The following is a 16088-nucleotide window of genomic DNA, read 5'->3' on the forward strand; positions in this document are numbered from 1 at the left end:
GAAATTCCAGCCCTATCTTAGGGAATGCGTGTGGGATTTGGGCACACAGCAAGAGAAGAGAGCCAGGCTTTTTTGCTCCTGTCATCCCGTGCAAAGGATAGTCTGCCTTACCCCAATTTTAAAGTTTTTAAAACTCCGCTGGGGTTTTAAATGAGTATCGTCATGGTGTGCTCATAATGTGGCTTCCTTTGTTTGCCTATTGCCATGTAGCCTGGCCAGCTCTATAGGAGACCTGCCTGCGGAGTGCCTTTTAATGTTTAGATCTAGCAGTGATTAGAATACACTAATGCCCAGTGGGTATATGTGTCATTTTTTAACAGCTGCCGAGCTTTCTCCCTGCTGCTCCAATTAACACATTCAGCGCACACTTGCCGCTGAGTGGGCTGTGTGTACGGATTAAACCACTTTGCTATTTATTCATCCAGCATATGGGATGCCAGAAATGGATCGGCGTGTTTCCTCTTCGTACAACAAATGAAATCAAACGGGGTCCTGAGCCTGTGCCCGGGTAAATATGAGGGAAGCGTTTAACTGGCAAATGAAAACCTGTTTTGCCTTGAGATATGGTTCAGTCCATTGACTAACATCTATCCCCGCCTCCCAGCCCCTCTTCAAATGATGGAGACGCAGGACAGGGGGCTTGCTGGGCTTCCCCTCGCTATCAGGCAGGTCTCTTCAACTTTGTCCTCTGCTGTTTAATAACCACTTGAAACCCTGACTTTTTCCTTTCCCCCTTTGTCTGTTTTCATGTTGAAATAATCCAGTCGGTAGATTTGATAAAGTCCACCCCCCTGCCTTTTTATTTTTTTTCCTTTAATAAGGGCAAACAATATGCTCTGTAGCCACAGCTGAGATAAGGGAGGGGTTTTTGCATGGTACTGGAGCGGCTGGTGGGAGGCTGCAGCTTTGCTCCGGGGCTGGCAGTTGATTCATGCCGGGACAGCTCTTTGTGAAGCAGAGGGCGAAGGGGGCTGCTGGCTGGCGCTGCTGAGGAAGGAGATGGAGCGCTTCTTGGGCTTTGTCAAGCAGATAAGAAGGTCGAGAAGAAGAAAAGGCAAAAAGTACCGGCCAGAGGAGGATTACCACGAGGGCTACGAGGATGTCTACTATTACGCCTCAGAGCATTTTCGAAGTAAGTGTTAGGCATAGCCTCTTTTTCCTTTTACTGTCGTAAATGCTATGCTTTTAAGATTTTTAAAAAAAAACCTTAGACCCCAAAATGTAAATGATATTCCTTGCTTGCTGGAGTCTAAGCCTCATGCAAGTATTAAAACATCGGTTCCCATTAGGGCTTTATGTGGCTGTGCCTGCTGCTGAACAATACAAAGCAGCTGAAGTGGCACGGCCGCTCTCAAAGTGAGGGGTCTGTCTGCAAACCCGGGTAAGATTTCAAGTGCAGGTAATTGAGTCTGACTGCTGGAAGCCTTTTGTTAAAGCACTTGGTGTCTAGAAGTGATAGGGAAAGCCGCATGGATTTTTTTCCAAGCGCTATAAAGGCAGCGATCACTCATTTGTAAGTTGGAGTTGATGATTAATGTGGATTGCCGAGGGAGAGTTGGTCCCTCCGAGCCTCTGCTGTGACCCTGTCTTTTCAGTAAGCCAGTAACTCAAGTGGGTTGCTTCCTCGCCGCAGGTCCAGGACCGCTCGGGAAGAATTCAGTGGTGGGTTTTGGCTGCTTGCGTTCACGTGACCGCAGCAGCTCGCCTGAAACCAAAATAAACCGCCTGCTCAGAAGTCCCTGTGCAAACCATGTGCTGTTCCCTATGGCTAGATTGGGTTTGTCACCCATACCTGTCTCATTTGGGTTTGTCTCCCTGTACCTGTCAGGCTTGGGGACTGCCAGTCTGCCTTGGGCATCTCCTGGAGGAGGGGACGTGCCCAGAGGTGCCTGTGGGAGGGAAACTGCACCCAGCCCCTGCCCAGGGTATTGTGCAGCACTGTCAGGGCGAGGTGTTGGCAGTAGAACAAGTCATGCACAGAAATTACCTTTTTAAAAGGTTTCTGCTGTTCTGACCGGTGGTTTGGGAGCTTTGCAGCAGAGCTGTGCCTTTTGTTGGGCAGCTGAAGTTTGATGCACTTTTGTTGTTGGTCTGTACTGTGTGAGTGGCCATTGGTATCTTTTTGCATCATCTGGCTTTGTTTCCACTTTACTGCAATAAATCCTAAGCACCTTACATTCATTTTATAACAAAAGGAGGGATGTGACTGTGCCTTACCACACCAGAGTACTGCTGTCCTGTGGAAAATTAGGAAGCAAGAGATTTTCCTCTTGGTCGTCTCCCAGCACACTACGCTTGCCCATCTCCAGAAGTAAACTAATGTAGGGTGTTTGGTTGTTCATCAGCTTTCTCTCTAGTACAGTCTTGATCTCTTGCCATTTTTCAGAAAATTTACTGTGATAGTCTTATGATTTACCTGATGATCTTAGAATTCATTGATGTTGTGAAGATGGAGTTCTTAGAATTTTTCTTGTCTTGTTTTGGGGGCAGTGCAGGTGTAACGGGTCATACACTGACTTAATCTTCTACACAAGAACTAAAAATTTTAAATCTTCCCAGTACTGAGAAATGTGAAAATGATATGTGCTAGTGAAAGCACGTAGCTACTTCTTGCTTTACTGTGTAAGTCAAAGGAACATGTCAAAGCATTTCCCTAGCTGATTGTTGTTGTTTAAGGTCTTTTAAATAGGAAAGCAAAAGCCCTCCAAAAACTGTCACATGTCATAAGGATTGCTTGAATGCTGATTAATAAATTATTAATTCTTGGCTTAATGTAAGGCACTAAGATTAAGCTAAATATCTCCTAGGTTCTTCCTTTTATTCTACTTAGAAGATAAAAGGCTAGTACACGCTTCAGCCTGTGGAGGTCATAAGCATTTCAGACTGGATGAATGTGTGTCAGGTTTTGGAGCGGTATTTATATCGGTGCTCATACTACTTGGATTGAACAGCCAAAGCAACGCACAGTCCTGTGGAGCTGGCTGGATGCACAAGGAGTTTACAACTTCTCACAGTTACTTATACCAAACATCACTGGAGATGCAAGATGTGGAGTCTTTATAGACATACCACATCAAACACAGTTGCTGCTCAGGTGTAATGTTTGTCTGGGCTTTCCACCTTCTAATATATACGTGTCACTGTTTTGGTTGGGTAGATGCCGTTGCTACTTAAAGCCACATACAAAATGTGAGGAGATTCTGCTGGTGCTACTATAAATGCTCTCTTGAAATTGAATTTCATATAATGGGGACAATGAAATGTTTCATATTTAATTTAATTATGGTCTGGTGTTATGCTGTTTACAGTACAAATTTGGAGTAATTGCGGATCTTTTAATAACCATTCCTTCTGCGTTTGTATGCTTGGTAGAACACGTGCTTGAGAATAAGATTGCGTTTATTGGTGTGATTGTCAGAATATCAGGGCTAATGAAATCAAAGACCTGTTGTTCATTCAGATGAAGGGAGTTGGAGCTTTTCTTAGATTGTTTCCTCTCCCTGCATTGTTAACCATCCCTCCTCCATTGTCATTTATGAGTTATATATCCAATTAACCGGTGCATTTGAAGATTGTCTGAGCCAATCACTTTATGAGCTTGTTACTCTCTCTTCCCCTCGTTCATAGTATTGCTTAGAGTGCTGTACGGAGGCAGAAGTAATGGAAAAATGCAGCTACTACATTAGAATAACCGAAGGATCAAACAGAAAGAAAACAAAGTTAAAAATAGAACAGGCCTCTGGGAATCACAGGAAAAAGGTGACTTTAGTTTGTCCTCAGCCCAGTTGTGCCTGGATGTCGTATCTTGTGCCGTTAGGTATATTGTCTTTACTCCTCTGAAGCTTTGTCATGGAAGTCCACATTAGCTGTGATACTGGGACACGGCTGGACCAAAGGAAGGTGCATTAGTGCTTAATGAAAAAAGAGGGTGAAAAAAAGACACCCCAGCCCTCAAGTCAAGAGAGCTCGGACATTTCATCTATTTGAGTTCAGTTAAATGGTTGTCTTTGTTTTGACATGCAACATCAGCTGTCTTATCTTTCTGGAGAGCCTCTGTGCTATGTAATAACTAAAATAATACTCTTGGCACACAGATATGTATTGACATTAGTAGCGCAGGTGTCATGCTCATTTTGGTGAGACTTTGCAGTGTGAACATAATGGGTGATGAAATTGCCACCCAACCTACTCAGACAAGTTGGTGCTTATTGCATAAAGCGCTTTAAGTCGTGTTATATTTGTCTTGTGCAGCACTACGGCGCTGCTATACAACCTGTTCCTTTTAATGAGGCTTTGCATGAAAAAGGGCCTTGTTATATTAGTACCAAGACTGATAGCGACCGTCAGGAATGCCGTGTAGCAGAGCTGCCTGGAACACTCCCAAAACTGGCATATGTCCTTTGGATGAAGTCAGGGTGTTACGGCAGGACATTTCAGTTTCAGTCTAGTCTTGAGCAGCAAGGTGTTTTTGGGATCCAGCCTGATGTGGTCACCTCTGACCAAAACAAACACAAACCCCCTCCTTTCTCCACCCCAATCTGGATTCACCACTGCATCTTTTATTTTGCAAAAAGTCTGGAAGAGTTTGGGTTTTTTCCTACCGATTTTGGAACCTTGTAGGTTACACAAAATGTGGTTGTCAGGAGTGCCTGTGCAGGTCCAGAGGCCATTGCTGTGAACTCTCACTGTTAAATTTTGCCTTATTTATGTCACTTCTGATTTCTGTCATCCATCTTCTCATGAAAGATACTCTGCTTTCACTGGTTCTCCAGTTTTTCCTCCCAACATGATGTCAGCAGCTTAGTCCATTAACATAAAGGTTTTATTTTCTGTATTGATGCAATGAATTTATTAATGAATGATCCCCAAAAATAATGTTTAAAGAATTCTACTAGTGATCTCCCACTAACCTGAAAGGTCCCATTTTTTTCCTTTTATCCTGTGTCCAGGCCTGGTATATGTTATTTGACAAGAGCATTGGTATTTTAGACAAGCAAATCTGCCATAATGTGTCTCTGGTCAAGTCATGTACCATTTTTCTCCCTTTATTAATTCTTCCATAATTCTTGTGTGAGAATCGCCGTTTCCTCAGTTTTAGCACACCAAACTCTCTGAATTTGCCTCTAAAAATGCCTGTCTTGATTTCTCCTTTCTATTAATTGTTTTGGCACTCCCTCCACGTGTCATCATTGAAAAGTGAAGGTAAGGTATTTGACTCCTAGCCTGGCAAACAAGGCGGAAAGGAAATACTGTTGAATATATGATACGTTGTTTTGGGTGATGTCATCAGAAAAACTCTGCTTGGGCGTTATTCTCCAACACGACTCAACGTTATGGTGCAAAAACTCCCTCAGCTGCCAAAATCTTACTAACAAATGTCTTTGCATTTCGTACCCTGGGCGGCTTTAAAGCTGTATTAAATATTGATAGAAGAGACTTGCCACTGAAATAGCCCTGAGACAAAACATCGAGGAAAGCCACACACAATAGGGCTTCACAGTGCTCCGGTCAGCAGCGGCGTCGCTCTTGTCAAGATTTTCTCCATTCCGTAAATTGGTACAAATAGTTCTTGTTTGCTGCAGTCTCATAGGTTTGATTGGGGTTGTAAAAGAGTTAATGGTTTTATGAGTAATGTGGTGACAAGGGCGTTGAATATCTCTAGCTCAGGTGGCAGAGATGTTAATTGATCACAAGGGTGAGGAATGCAGGACCACCACTTTTCATTGTACGAAGAGTGTGTGTTGCTACTCTGAAGTTTAATTGGATGGTAGGGGGGGGAGAGTTGGTGTTTCTCCTCCTATCCCAGATCTTGTCAGGTTGGTGCAGTAAAATCTCAACTTTTGTTGAAACTAAAGGTAATTCAATTGTTGCAGACTACAAGAAAAAAGGCTTGGTAACCTGAGCAGAGAGTATGGCAGGCCTTGAAAGCACGATGAAAATAATCTTCTTTAAATAACAAAAATGTATTAAAGCTTCCTATTTCTTTTTCCATAAGGACTGTTTTATGATTGTTGGACATTGGAGTTTTTAATCATTATAGTTCTTCAGTATTTCTGTTTTCCATAAGTCCTGTTTTTCCTGAGGTCTGGATAAGCCCAGCACCATGAGTTCAGCAGGAATGGGATGCGATGCCCATGTCCAAAGAAACTCTGTCATTGCAGGGCGACCACCACCAGTGTCCAGGTCAGGCATGGTGATAAAGGCAGCAGCTTTACTGCTGAGGTTACAAAAGTGGTAGCAAGTGAATGGTGTCTCTGCATCCACTTCCAGGCTAAAACTTCCCCGATGTGGGTGCTAATTACAGCACCTTCCATTTTGGATAAGATTCAGGCACTTAACAGATAAAGGTGTTGTACCCTCATGCTGTTTTGGTAGCTTTTTCGTCTTCATGTGTGCTGATTCTGAGTTTCTTTCAACAGTTGGTCCAAGTGCTGTTTCATATTTCATGGCAACCATCCTCCTTCAAAGAGTCGCTTGGCTTCTGATGAGGGTTTGGAGGTGACCCTGTTTATCTACAAACTTGTTCATCATGGTTTTTAGTGAATGTATCCTTTGTAGAAGAATCCAAAATGTAGAGAAGACTTACCTATTATTATCAGTTTACAGATAGCAAACTAGTAGGAGTGGGTTATGAAAAGGAAAATGTTAATTGCTCTTGAGCATCCCATGAAATTCAGGTCTTCCAAGCCCGTAAGAAATAGGCATCTATTAAAATCTTATTTTACTCCTGTTTCACACTATTTAAAAGCCTGTAAGTCTTGGGACGGGGCTTGTGTTTGCAGATGCTTGGGCTATTTGGACAGTGGCTTTACCCACATTATGTAGTTTATATGGATTCAAAGACAATTAAATTGGTGTTGGTACACGTGCACTACCACTGTACCCAGTCACAGGGTCTGTCAGCCGAGGCTGTGGGGTTCCCTGCAGCACTAGAGCAATGCTCTGGGCTGGTTTTGCCAAAGTATTTTTGTTATCCATGAAGTGGACCATAAAGGTTTTACTTTTTTTTGCTCCCCAAAGCAGTGGTGCAACAGCCAATTTAAGTTTGTTGGCAATAGGATTACTTTTTTTAAGTTATTCTTTGTGGCTTTTCTACAAGTGGCCCTTAGACTCCTGGGGCAGCACAGAGTATGGACGGTGAAACATCATTTTAGAGTTACTTGAGGGAAACCAGCTTATTTATTTTAAGTCACTGGAATAATGAGACTTAAGTTCTGTAATTCTTTGCATGAAGTGTAAACACCTCTTCTTGGTAGCAATTACGAGCATACAGTTTCTCTGATATTTTTCTTTGTGGACCTATTCTTTACTGAATAAGATCCTGATTGCCCCTCCTCAAGAAATATATTCATTATAGGTCCTCTTCTTCTAGTGGCTGCTGGTACAAGGTTGTAGGGACTTGGGCACTCCTTATATTTTAATGTATCTAGAATATATGGTATTCAGGTTCAAGCAATGAGATTTAGAGAGATCTGGACTTCAGACTTCCTGAAATGAAGGGCAAGTTCATGGTTTTAATCATGATTTTGTCAATTTACATGATGAACATGTAGCGATGCAATTATTTTTCTCCCACTTCGATATTGTGAAGTGAATGAAACATCAAGTTTTATGAACTAAGATTAGAGAGAGAGGTAAAAGCAACTACTGAGATGTCAGTTTTAATATTGGCCTTCAGTTCCAATGGAAAACTTAAAACAATTAGAGGAACAAGGAAGGAAACAAGAATATAAGCCCCTTGCTGATGAAATTATAAACATTTATTGAATGATTGCTGTGTTTCTTCAGCAGGGCATGCCAGCAGCTATAATTAATCATCAGCATGAATATAAACACCTGTTTACCATAGATAATATTTGTATAAGGCAAATTTGGTAGTTCTTATCCTATGTGCAGAAATTACTAGGCAACCATGTTTAATGTTTTTCAGTGGAGAAGAGCAGGGGTGGTGCTGTGGCTGGGCACAGGAGTCCGTGATGACCGGATTGTTGATGACCCGGGCACCTGAATGTGACCGATTTTGTTCAGTTTCCCCCTGAAACTCAGGAAGCTACCCACAAATCAGCGTGTGAAACTGTTGCAGTTCTGAGGGCACATACTCAAAATTTAAATGAGAGTGCAACTAAGAGTGCCTGTCAAACCTTAATTTGGCATTAATGAGTCCTTAATGAAGGACTACTTGTTCATTTTGCTGTGGTGCTTGTGATGGATTCGGTGTGTGGCAGAGGCCACACCGAGTCCTGGTGCAGCATTGTGCCTGGCCTTCCCACCACCCTTCCTGTTGGGGCTCATCCCTTGTTTCCCTCAGTTACAGCTTGAATTTGCATATTTCTGGCATGGCAAGGGAAGTATGGTTTGTGTATATAGAAATTACAGAAGTCTGACTCGTCTGGAAATCCAGCCATAAGGCATTCAGGCTGCAACCGTTTAATTCTTGCATACCTTTGATGATAATCTCTCTGTGCTCCAGTTCTCCACCTATGAAATGAGGTTAATGGTACCTCTCTTCCCGTGGTATGCTATGAAAGTAAATTAGTGTTTGCTAAGCTCTCAAATGCTACAGTGATGAGCACTGTGGAAAGAGCTCCGGAAGAAATTAATGTCTGTCCGGAGAGGAGGGCATGAGTGGTGTGTGGGAACTAAGGCGTGGAATTGCACTTTGAGCAATGAGAGGAAAACAAGCTCTGGAATCTTTTTTTTTTTTTTTTTTTGGTAGTTAAAATCACTTATTCTGGGCATTAAAAGAGACAAGGTCTCGTGAAAAAGAGGAGATCAGGTAATTACAGATCATGCTAGAATGCATGTGTAAAAGGGGGGCCAAACTGAGACTTGCTAGGAGTTGTTAAATCTGGCACTCTGAGTTTGCAGATTGTTTTTTTAATGGGGGGGGGGAGATGCTGTATGTGTGCACGTGTGTGTGTGTTAGCAGGGAATATGCAGCAGCAGTTTCTTGGCTTTTAGCATGCAGCAGAGAAATTCTGTAAGAGCAGGTTAGGAGCATAATTCTTGCTTTAAATGAACAAAAGTCTCCTTGGCTTTGAGAAGGCAGAAGTAAGTTTTGGTGATTGGCTGCAGAATCAGATCGCATGTCTTTGCATTTCCCAGTACAGTCCCTGTGCTGACACTGGGAGCACCACGAGCAGCTGTGGGACAGAGGAGGGAGGAATTGAGTTTATTTTTCTGCTCTTCCTGGGTGCTTTGAACAGATGGATGAGACATTCATAGAACCATAGAATGCTTTGGCTTGGAAGGGACCTCAAATTTCATCTAGTTCCAACCCCCCTGCCATGGGCAGGGACACCCTCCACTAGACCAGGTTGCCTGAAGCCCCATCTGACCTGGCCTTAAACATCTCCAGGGATGGGGCTTCCACAGCCTCTCTAGGCAACCTGTGCCAGGGCCTCACCACTCTCATAGTAAACAATTTGTTCCTAATGTCTAACCTAAACCTACCCTTTTTCAGCTTAAAGCCATTTCCCCTTGTCCTATCGCTACACGCCCTGGTGAACAGTCCCTCTCCCAGTTTCCTGTAGGACCCCTTTAAGTATTGGTAGGTTGCAGTTAGGTCATCTGGGAGCCTTCTCTGCTCCAGGCTGAACAAGCCCAACTCTCTCAGCCTGTCTTTGTAGGAGAGGTGCTCCAGCCCTCTGATCATCTCACAGCCTTCCTCTGGACTCACACCAACAACTCTACATCTTTCCTGTACTGGGGACCCCAGAACTGGACACACAACTCCAGGTGTGGTCTCACGAGAGCAGAACAGAGGGGCAGAATCACCTCCCTTGGCCTGCTGGCCACGCTGTTCTGTATGCAGCCCAGGACATGGTGGCCTTCTAAGCTGCTAATGCACACTGCCAGCTCATGTTGATCAGCACCCCCAAATCCTTCTCCTCAGGGCTGCTCTCAATCTAGTCTCTCCCAGACTGTAGTTGTGCTTGGGATTGCGCTGATCCACATGCAGGACCTTGCACTTGGCCTTGTTGAACTTCAAGCAGTTCACATGGGCCCATCTCTCCAGCCTGTCAAGGTCCCTCTGGGTGGCATCCCTTCCCTCCAGTGTGGTGACCTCACCACACAGCTTGGTGTTGTCAGGAAACCTGCGGAGGTTGCACTTGATCCCATTGTCCATGTCACTGACAAAGATATTGAACAGTGCCGGTCCCAGTTCTGACCCCTGAGGAACACCACTTGTCACAGACCTCCACATGGACATTGAGCCACTGACCACAACTCTTTGAGTGCAACCATCCAGCCAGTTCCTTATCCACTGAGTGGACCATCTATTGAATTCATGTCTCTTCAATTTAGAGACAAGGATGTTGTGCTGGACAGTGTTGAAGGCCTTACAGAAGTCCGGGAAGATGATGTCTCTCATCCTTCCCTTGTCTACCATCTCTGTAACTCCATCATAAAAGGCCACCAGATTTGTTGGGCACGATTTGCCCTTAGTGAAACCATGTTGGCTGTCACCAATCACTTCCTTAGTCTCCATGTGCCTGAGCATAGTCTCCAGGAGGATCTGCTCCATGATCTTACCAGGCACAGAGGTGAAACTGACGGGTCTGTAGTTCCCTGGGTTATTCCTTTTCCCCCTTTTTGAAAATGGGGAGGAAGAACTGTTGTTGGAAAGGTGGCCAAGGGAAGAACTGAACCGAATGGGAGTGGCAGGGTGTTAGAGGAAGTGTGAGGTCCCACTAGCCCACAGGAATCTGCAGGGTTTGTAGGACCTAGCTGCTCTGCTCCTCCAGCCCTACAGAGGGAAAGCAACCAACCTCTTTCAGATTTGCCCAGCCTGGTCTGTACTCACTAAACATCATATGTGTAAGGCACAGGGATGCCGTGTCTTCTGCGTAAAGCTGATGCTGGAGATAAGCCATCAGAGATGGTTTTCCAGGTGTCAGAATTAGGGTGGTAGGTGTAGCCCTGATACTTGAAAGACATGTGTGTACATGCTTGGTTGTGGAGTTGAAGATGACAAAGAAGATGGAAGGGAAGATATTTAGGGTTCAGGCTGAGAGAGTTGGGGTTGTTCAGGCTGGAGAAGAGAAGGCTCTGGGGAGACCTTACAGCAGCCTTCCAGATCTTACAGGAAAACTGGGGAATGACTGTTTGTAAGGGCGTGTAGCGATAAGACGAGGGGTGATGGTTTTAAACTAGAGCAGGGTAGGTTTAGCTTAGACGTTAAGAAGAAGTTCTTCACAATGAGGGTGGTGAGACACTGGGACAGGTTCCCCAGAGAGGTGGTGGAGGCCCCAACCCTGGAGACATTCAAGGTCAGGCTTGATGGAGCTCTGAGCGACCTGATCCCGTTACTGCAGGGAAGTTGGACTAGATGACCTTTAAAGGTCCCTTCCAACCTAACGCATTCTGTGATTATGGGAGAGTGAGAAATTTCTTTGGAGTTAACTAAATGTAACTGGACAAGGCTGCAAGCACCTAGTCTTCCTATTTAAGTTAGATCTGACTTCAGAGCTGGCCATGCTCTGAACTGGGTACTTGGGCCGGAGGGCTTCTGGAGAGCCTTTCCAACCTCAATTATTGTGTGATTTTTATGAAAGGGAACTTTGGTTGGAGAAGAAAGGAAGACAATGGAAAGCAGAAAGGAGAAGATAGAGATTAAATTCAGCTCTAGGGGAGATACTGTTTGAATGAAACCACAAAAGAAAAAAGAGTGGAAAAAAAAAAAGTAACCCAAAAGTACACAGATACCATGTGAAGTGTTAACTCAGTATATTGTGTTTTCAAATTTGTTCATAAATTCTCCCTGTGGGTGTGTTTAACAAGCTCTGTGGCTGCTCAGGTCTATATTACTTTGATAACACTGTCCCTCTCCCGGAGGGGGAAGCTCCTGCTTAGCAGTGCACCTCGTTGCTATGCTGTCAGCCGGGAGCATCTCTGTTAAAAAATAAAAATGGGAAAGGATTCATGGTGTATTACAAACAGATGCAGTAAAAAATGAACACATCTTTTAAATACACAGTGGTATCAGTAGAAAAGAATTCAAAGCCCGGATCACCTGCTACCTGCGCCCCATTTGTAGGAGCCCAGCTGAAGTTGTGCAGTCAGCAGGGGGTGAGTCAGGGCAGGAGCTGCGGGCTGTGGTGTCACCTGCATTAGCACTGGATGCTTGGAAATCAGAAGGGATGTTTGCCACGCTGTCTGATAGGGATGTCGCATCTGACAGCCTCTTTTAGGGGAAATGAGAAGTTGTCTGTGAAGGAAAGTTGGGAGAGAGCCTGGATCTCTGGCAGAGCGCTGCCAGCAGCAGCAGCACTCAGGTCAGTTGTCAATAAATGTAAATAAGTCTGGTGGCATTTACAATTCAGAGAGCAGGGATGTGGGTTTTCCGTCGGGTGTTGGTAGAATTTGACGTGGCTTGTCACGAAACCCTGCGTTCCCTTTCCTTGCTAAAAGGAGACGGGAGCGACTTCTGAAATGGAGAGACCAAAGCTGCTCAAGCTGGTGGCTGTAATGGCCCATCAATAATTAAACAGAGTGGAGTGCAGCAAGTCGGTGGAGCCGCTGGCCTCTCCCAAATCCCTACAAATTTAGCGATGCTTTGGTAGTCTCTAAAATGCTCTTTCTGTAACTTGACCCATATTTCACCAGGGCTTCCCAGCACATTTCTAGAGGAGATATGCAGCCATCCCCAGCACTTCTAAATCACTGCTGTTCCCTTGTGCCGCGCTCTGCCCAGAAAAAAGAAAGAAGCCGTCTTGAGCTTCAGGCACTAATGATTTGCATACATTTCCCTATGTGTAGTCTAAATGTAATTGCAGAAATAAAAGTGTATTTAAACATGTAGTGGGCTTCAGTGACATTCCACTGCTCCTCAGTCGTCACGTACATCTTTGCTGGCTCATTCAGGCAAGTAGTACTCAGCCTTGTGCTACAAGCAGTGGAGGAGGGCAAGGAGGGAGAGGTTTGTCTCCTGAAAAGAGTACAACCATCCCTTTAAAATTCTGCTGTCTGTATCACAAGGGATGGAGAAAGCACTGAACATTCTCATTTTGTAACTGATGCTGATTTGTGTGGAACAGTTTAGTGTTTGTGGTTTGCTCTTGGCTGGGTAGGAAATAAAGCTCCTTTTCTAGTTTAGTTTCTTTTCTTTCACGCTTTCTCTCAACTTGGGCTCTTATAACGGATCTGAACATCTGTGGATTTTGTAGGGCAGGTTGTGTCATGCACATTGTTTCCAGAGACTGAGCAAAACTTTCCAAAGCTGTTCCAGTTTCAGCCCAGGGTTGGTGGTCCTTTGTGCTGCACGGATAATGGGGCTTTTTACAGCCGCGTGTCCATTCACAGTAGGTTGTTTTCCTCATCACAGATAACAACAGAAGTTTTTATTAACTGTTGGTGTGAGAGTCTTATGAAAATGTAGTGTCATAATTATTCAGGGCATTACATGAATGTGAATAGAAATGGAGGCCATGGGAACACATTGCTCCGTTGCGTGAAAATACCTTTAATGTGTGGCAGATACTCAAACTCTCTCTTTCTTGCAGTATTTCATTAAGTCAGTTTTTAAAATTCTGTGAAAGTAAGTACTTGGAATGAATTTTTGCATAGCTTCAGTGTGTTGGTATTTTATGCATCAGTAAACTGCCAATGAATTTGCAGGTAAGAAAAAAGAGTTTTGGTTGGTGATCTCTTTGTTATAAAGTATCTTTTAAGTCTTGATGGCTTGGTATCCCATGGGTGATGGCTCTGGATTTATGGAAACTAATACTAACTGATACAGGGAACACAAATAAATAAGGAGAAAAATTTAACTTGATTTTAAGTAACCCTACAGAAGGTATCAAAAAACACTCATGATCACTTCTGCTCACCCAGATCACATATTTTAATTAGTGTAACAGTGACTGGAAATGGTCAGGGCTCCTTAAAACATCACTAGATGGTTTTATCTGTCTGTAGGCCCTTAATTTCAGTTTGTGGAATCTGGAAAATTTGTCCATATATAGTTCTTTAATTTTTCAACCATCCCTTGGGCAATTGAGTGACATTGTTTTATTGAGTGGTTTGTTTTTCCAAAGTGGGAATTGCATGAACTTCCAGAATTAAAGCCTGGAACCCCTTTCTCTTTGCATAACCTGTCGTCCTTTAAAGTGCTTGAAAAACACAATTACAGTACAACGTGCCATGAATGTACAATTTAATAAAGATTTTTTTTTCCCCCTTGCATTTTTGTCATAAAGCCATAGTGCAAAGGGGAGCAAGGTAAGACATCCTATCTGCAGTCACTTAAAACTTTGCTACAAGCCAAGGGTGCTGTGTTTTCACCTGATGACTAAAAAGGATGGATACATAGGTTTGTGTGCATCCCTTCCTAATATAAAGTGGAAAACTGCTCATGGTCTACCATATATATTTTTCTTTTACAAAGCACAAGTTCCTAGTATTATGAGTGCCAGCTGCTCTTTCTGCTTACTGATTTAAACAGAATTGTGTCTGCTGCTCAGCAAACCAGGAGAATGATCCTGGTGATGTTCATGTGACAGAGTAGAGCTCGAGATGTGTATGGCCTGCACTTAGGCTTGACCTAAGGCCTCTGGGGAAGCCTTAACTTAAGGCTAGGTCAAAGAAAATAAGAATAGGAAGCTGTCCAGGGAAGAAACAGAGGAAATGAAGTTCAAATAACCTTTGCACCTGCGGATTCAGCTGTTTTATTCAGAGATTGTGGTCTTGGGCTTCAGTGTGTTTTTCTGTGCATCTTAAAGCACACGGGGAGATTTACTTGTTTGTTTATTTACAACTGCTGCCTGGAAAACAAGGCGCTCAAAAATCTGTCTGCAGCGATTGCACTTTCCTGGTTGGTGTTTGTTTTATCAAGCAGATCTGTAGAGTTGACAGTGGTTTTCCAAGGTTTTGTATCCTCTTGGTTGTGCCTTGCTGTAGGCCAGCCAAAGATTTGGTCCTGCAAGCACTGGGGATGGGAATAACTCCGTTAGCATTAGTTGTCCGGCTGGTGGAGCTTAGATGTTAAGGTCTGTAGCAGTGAACTCTAAAGAAAATTGTGTGTATGGGTAGGATGAACTAGTCATTCTAAGTGATTCTTCCAAATATTTTGTCATTTGTGTTGTGTTTCTGTACTCTGATCCACTTTCTGGCAGAGAAAAAAGGATACTTTAATGAGAGATCAGCATCCCTGGATTGTTTCATCTAAGATAATTTGTAAGCATGCGCAGTTTTATTTCATTTTGGTTTGCAAGTGAAATTGTTCAGACTTTGAAAACAAAGGCAGTTGATTAGCCCTGTGTTATTTCATTTCAGTGCGTGATTTCAACCTTGTTCATTAGAGCTGAAGTGGAAAACCTGGGCCTGGAGGACCACTGTTGACAGGATCCACTAGCCTGGAGCACAGAATTCAATAATCATTGATTAATACAATTTACTGCTGATTTTTTTTATTTGGAAAAGCCAATTATTCTTGCCAATATCTTTTATACATGAGCCTTCACTTGGAATTTAAAATTTTACCCTGTAATAACAATAATAATAACAACAACATTATAAACTGTAATGCTGCTGGGGGAGTTGGGAAGGAGAGGGGGAGAAATAAAAGTAAGATTTATTTAACACTGACTCCAAAATACTGTTCTACCGAAGCAGAAACTAAAGTAGATAGATGTCCTGTAGTAAATATTAAATGCATTAAATTGCCTTCAAGTACAGTGATTAGGTTTTTTTTGTTATTTATGCTGTTGGCTGGGAAGAAAGTGGTTTCAGGTGGAGCTTTAAAGACAACCTGAACTGCTGCTTTTTACTGTATGAAATCCAATTACTCTTACAAAATACGAGCAAACAGATGTGTGCTTCCCTTGGTATGGAGGCCACTGCGGAGACTGAAGTTTATCTGAGCTTTGGACTGGAGCTAAGCACATCTGTATGCGTACATAGAAAATGCACGTGTGGGTGCTTATGGTTATTTGGTGAGGTGTAAAAAAAGAGTGGAAGCAGCCAAAGGATTAGCTGTGTGTTTATATTGATGCCTTTGCCAGAGCAGTGCAGTGTTGTCTCTTCAGATGTTTGAAAAGAAAGACCTGAAGAACTTGCAATAAAGCGGACTTCTGATGTGCAGTCAC

General features: G+C 43.3%; 1 protein-coding gene across 1 annotated transcript in view; it reads left to right on the forward strand.

The window, feature by feature from the left end:
- Window positions 1–999: 999 nt before the first annotated feature.
- GRIP1 (glutamate receptor interacting protein 1) overlaps window positions 1000–16088 on the forward strand; it is a gene marked incomplete at both ends in the record, with an annotated part of 233798 nt that continues 218709 nt past the window's right edge. The window contains one exon of the mRNA XM_084269746.1: window positions 1000–1132. Coding sequence (XP_084125872.1) covers window positions 1000–1132 — 133 coding nt within the window. The remainder of the gene's footprint in view (window positions 1133–16088) is intronic.

Source organism: Gallinula chloropus (assembly GCF_964237585.1).
Source record: "Gallinula chloropus genome assembly, chromosome: 1".
NCBI lineage: Eukaryota > Metazoa > Chordata > Aves > Gruiformes > Rallidae > Gallinula > Gallinula chloropus.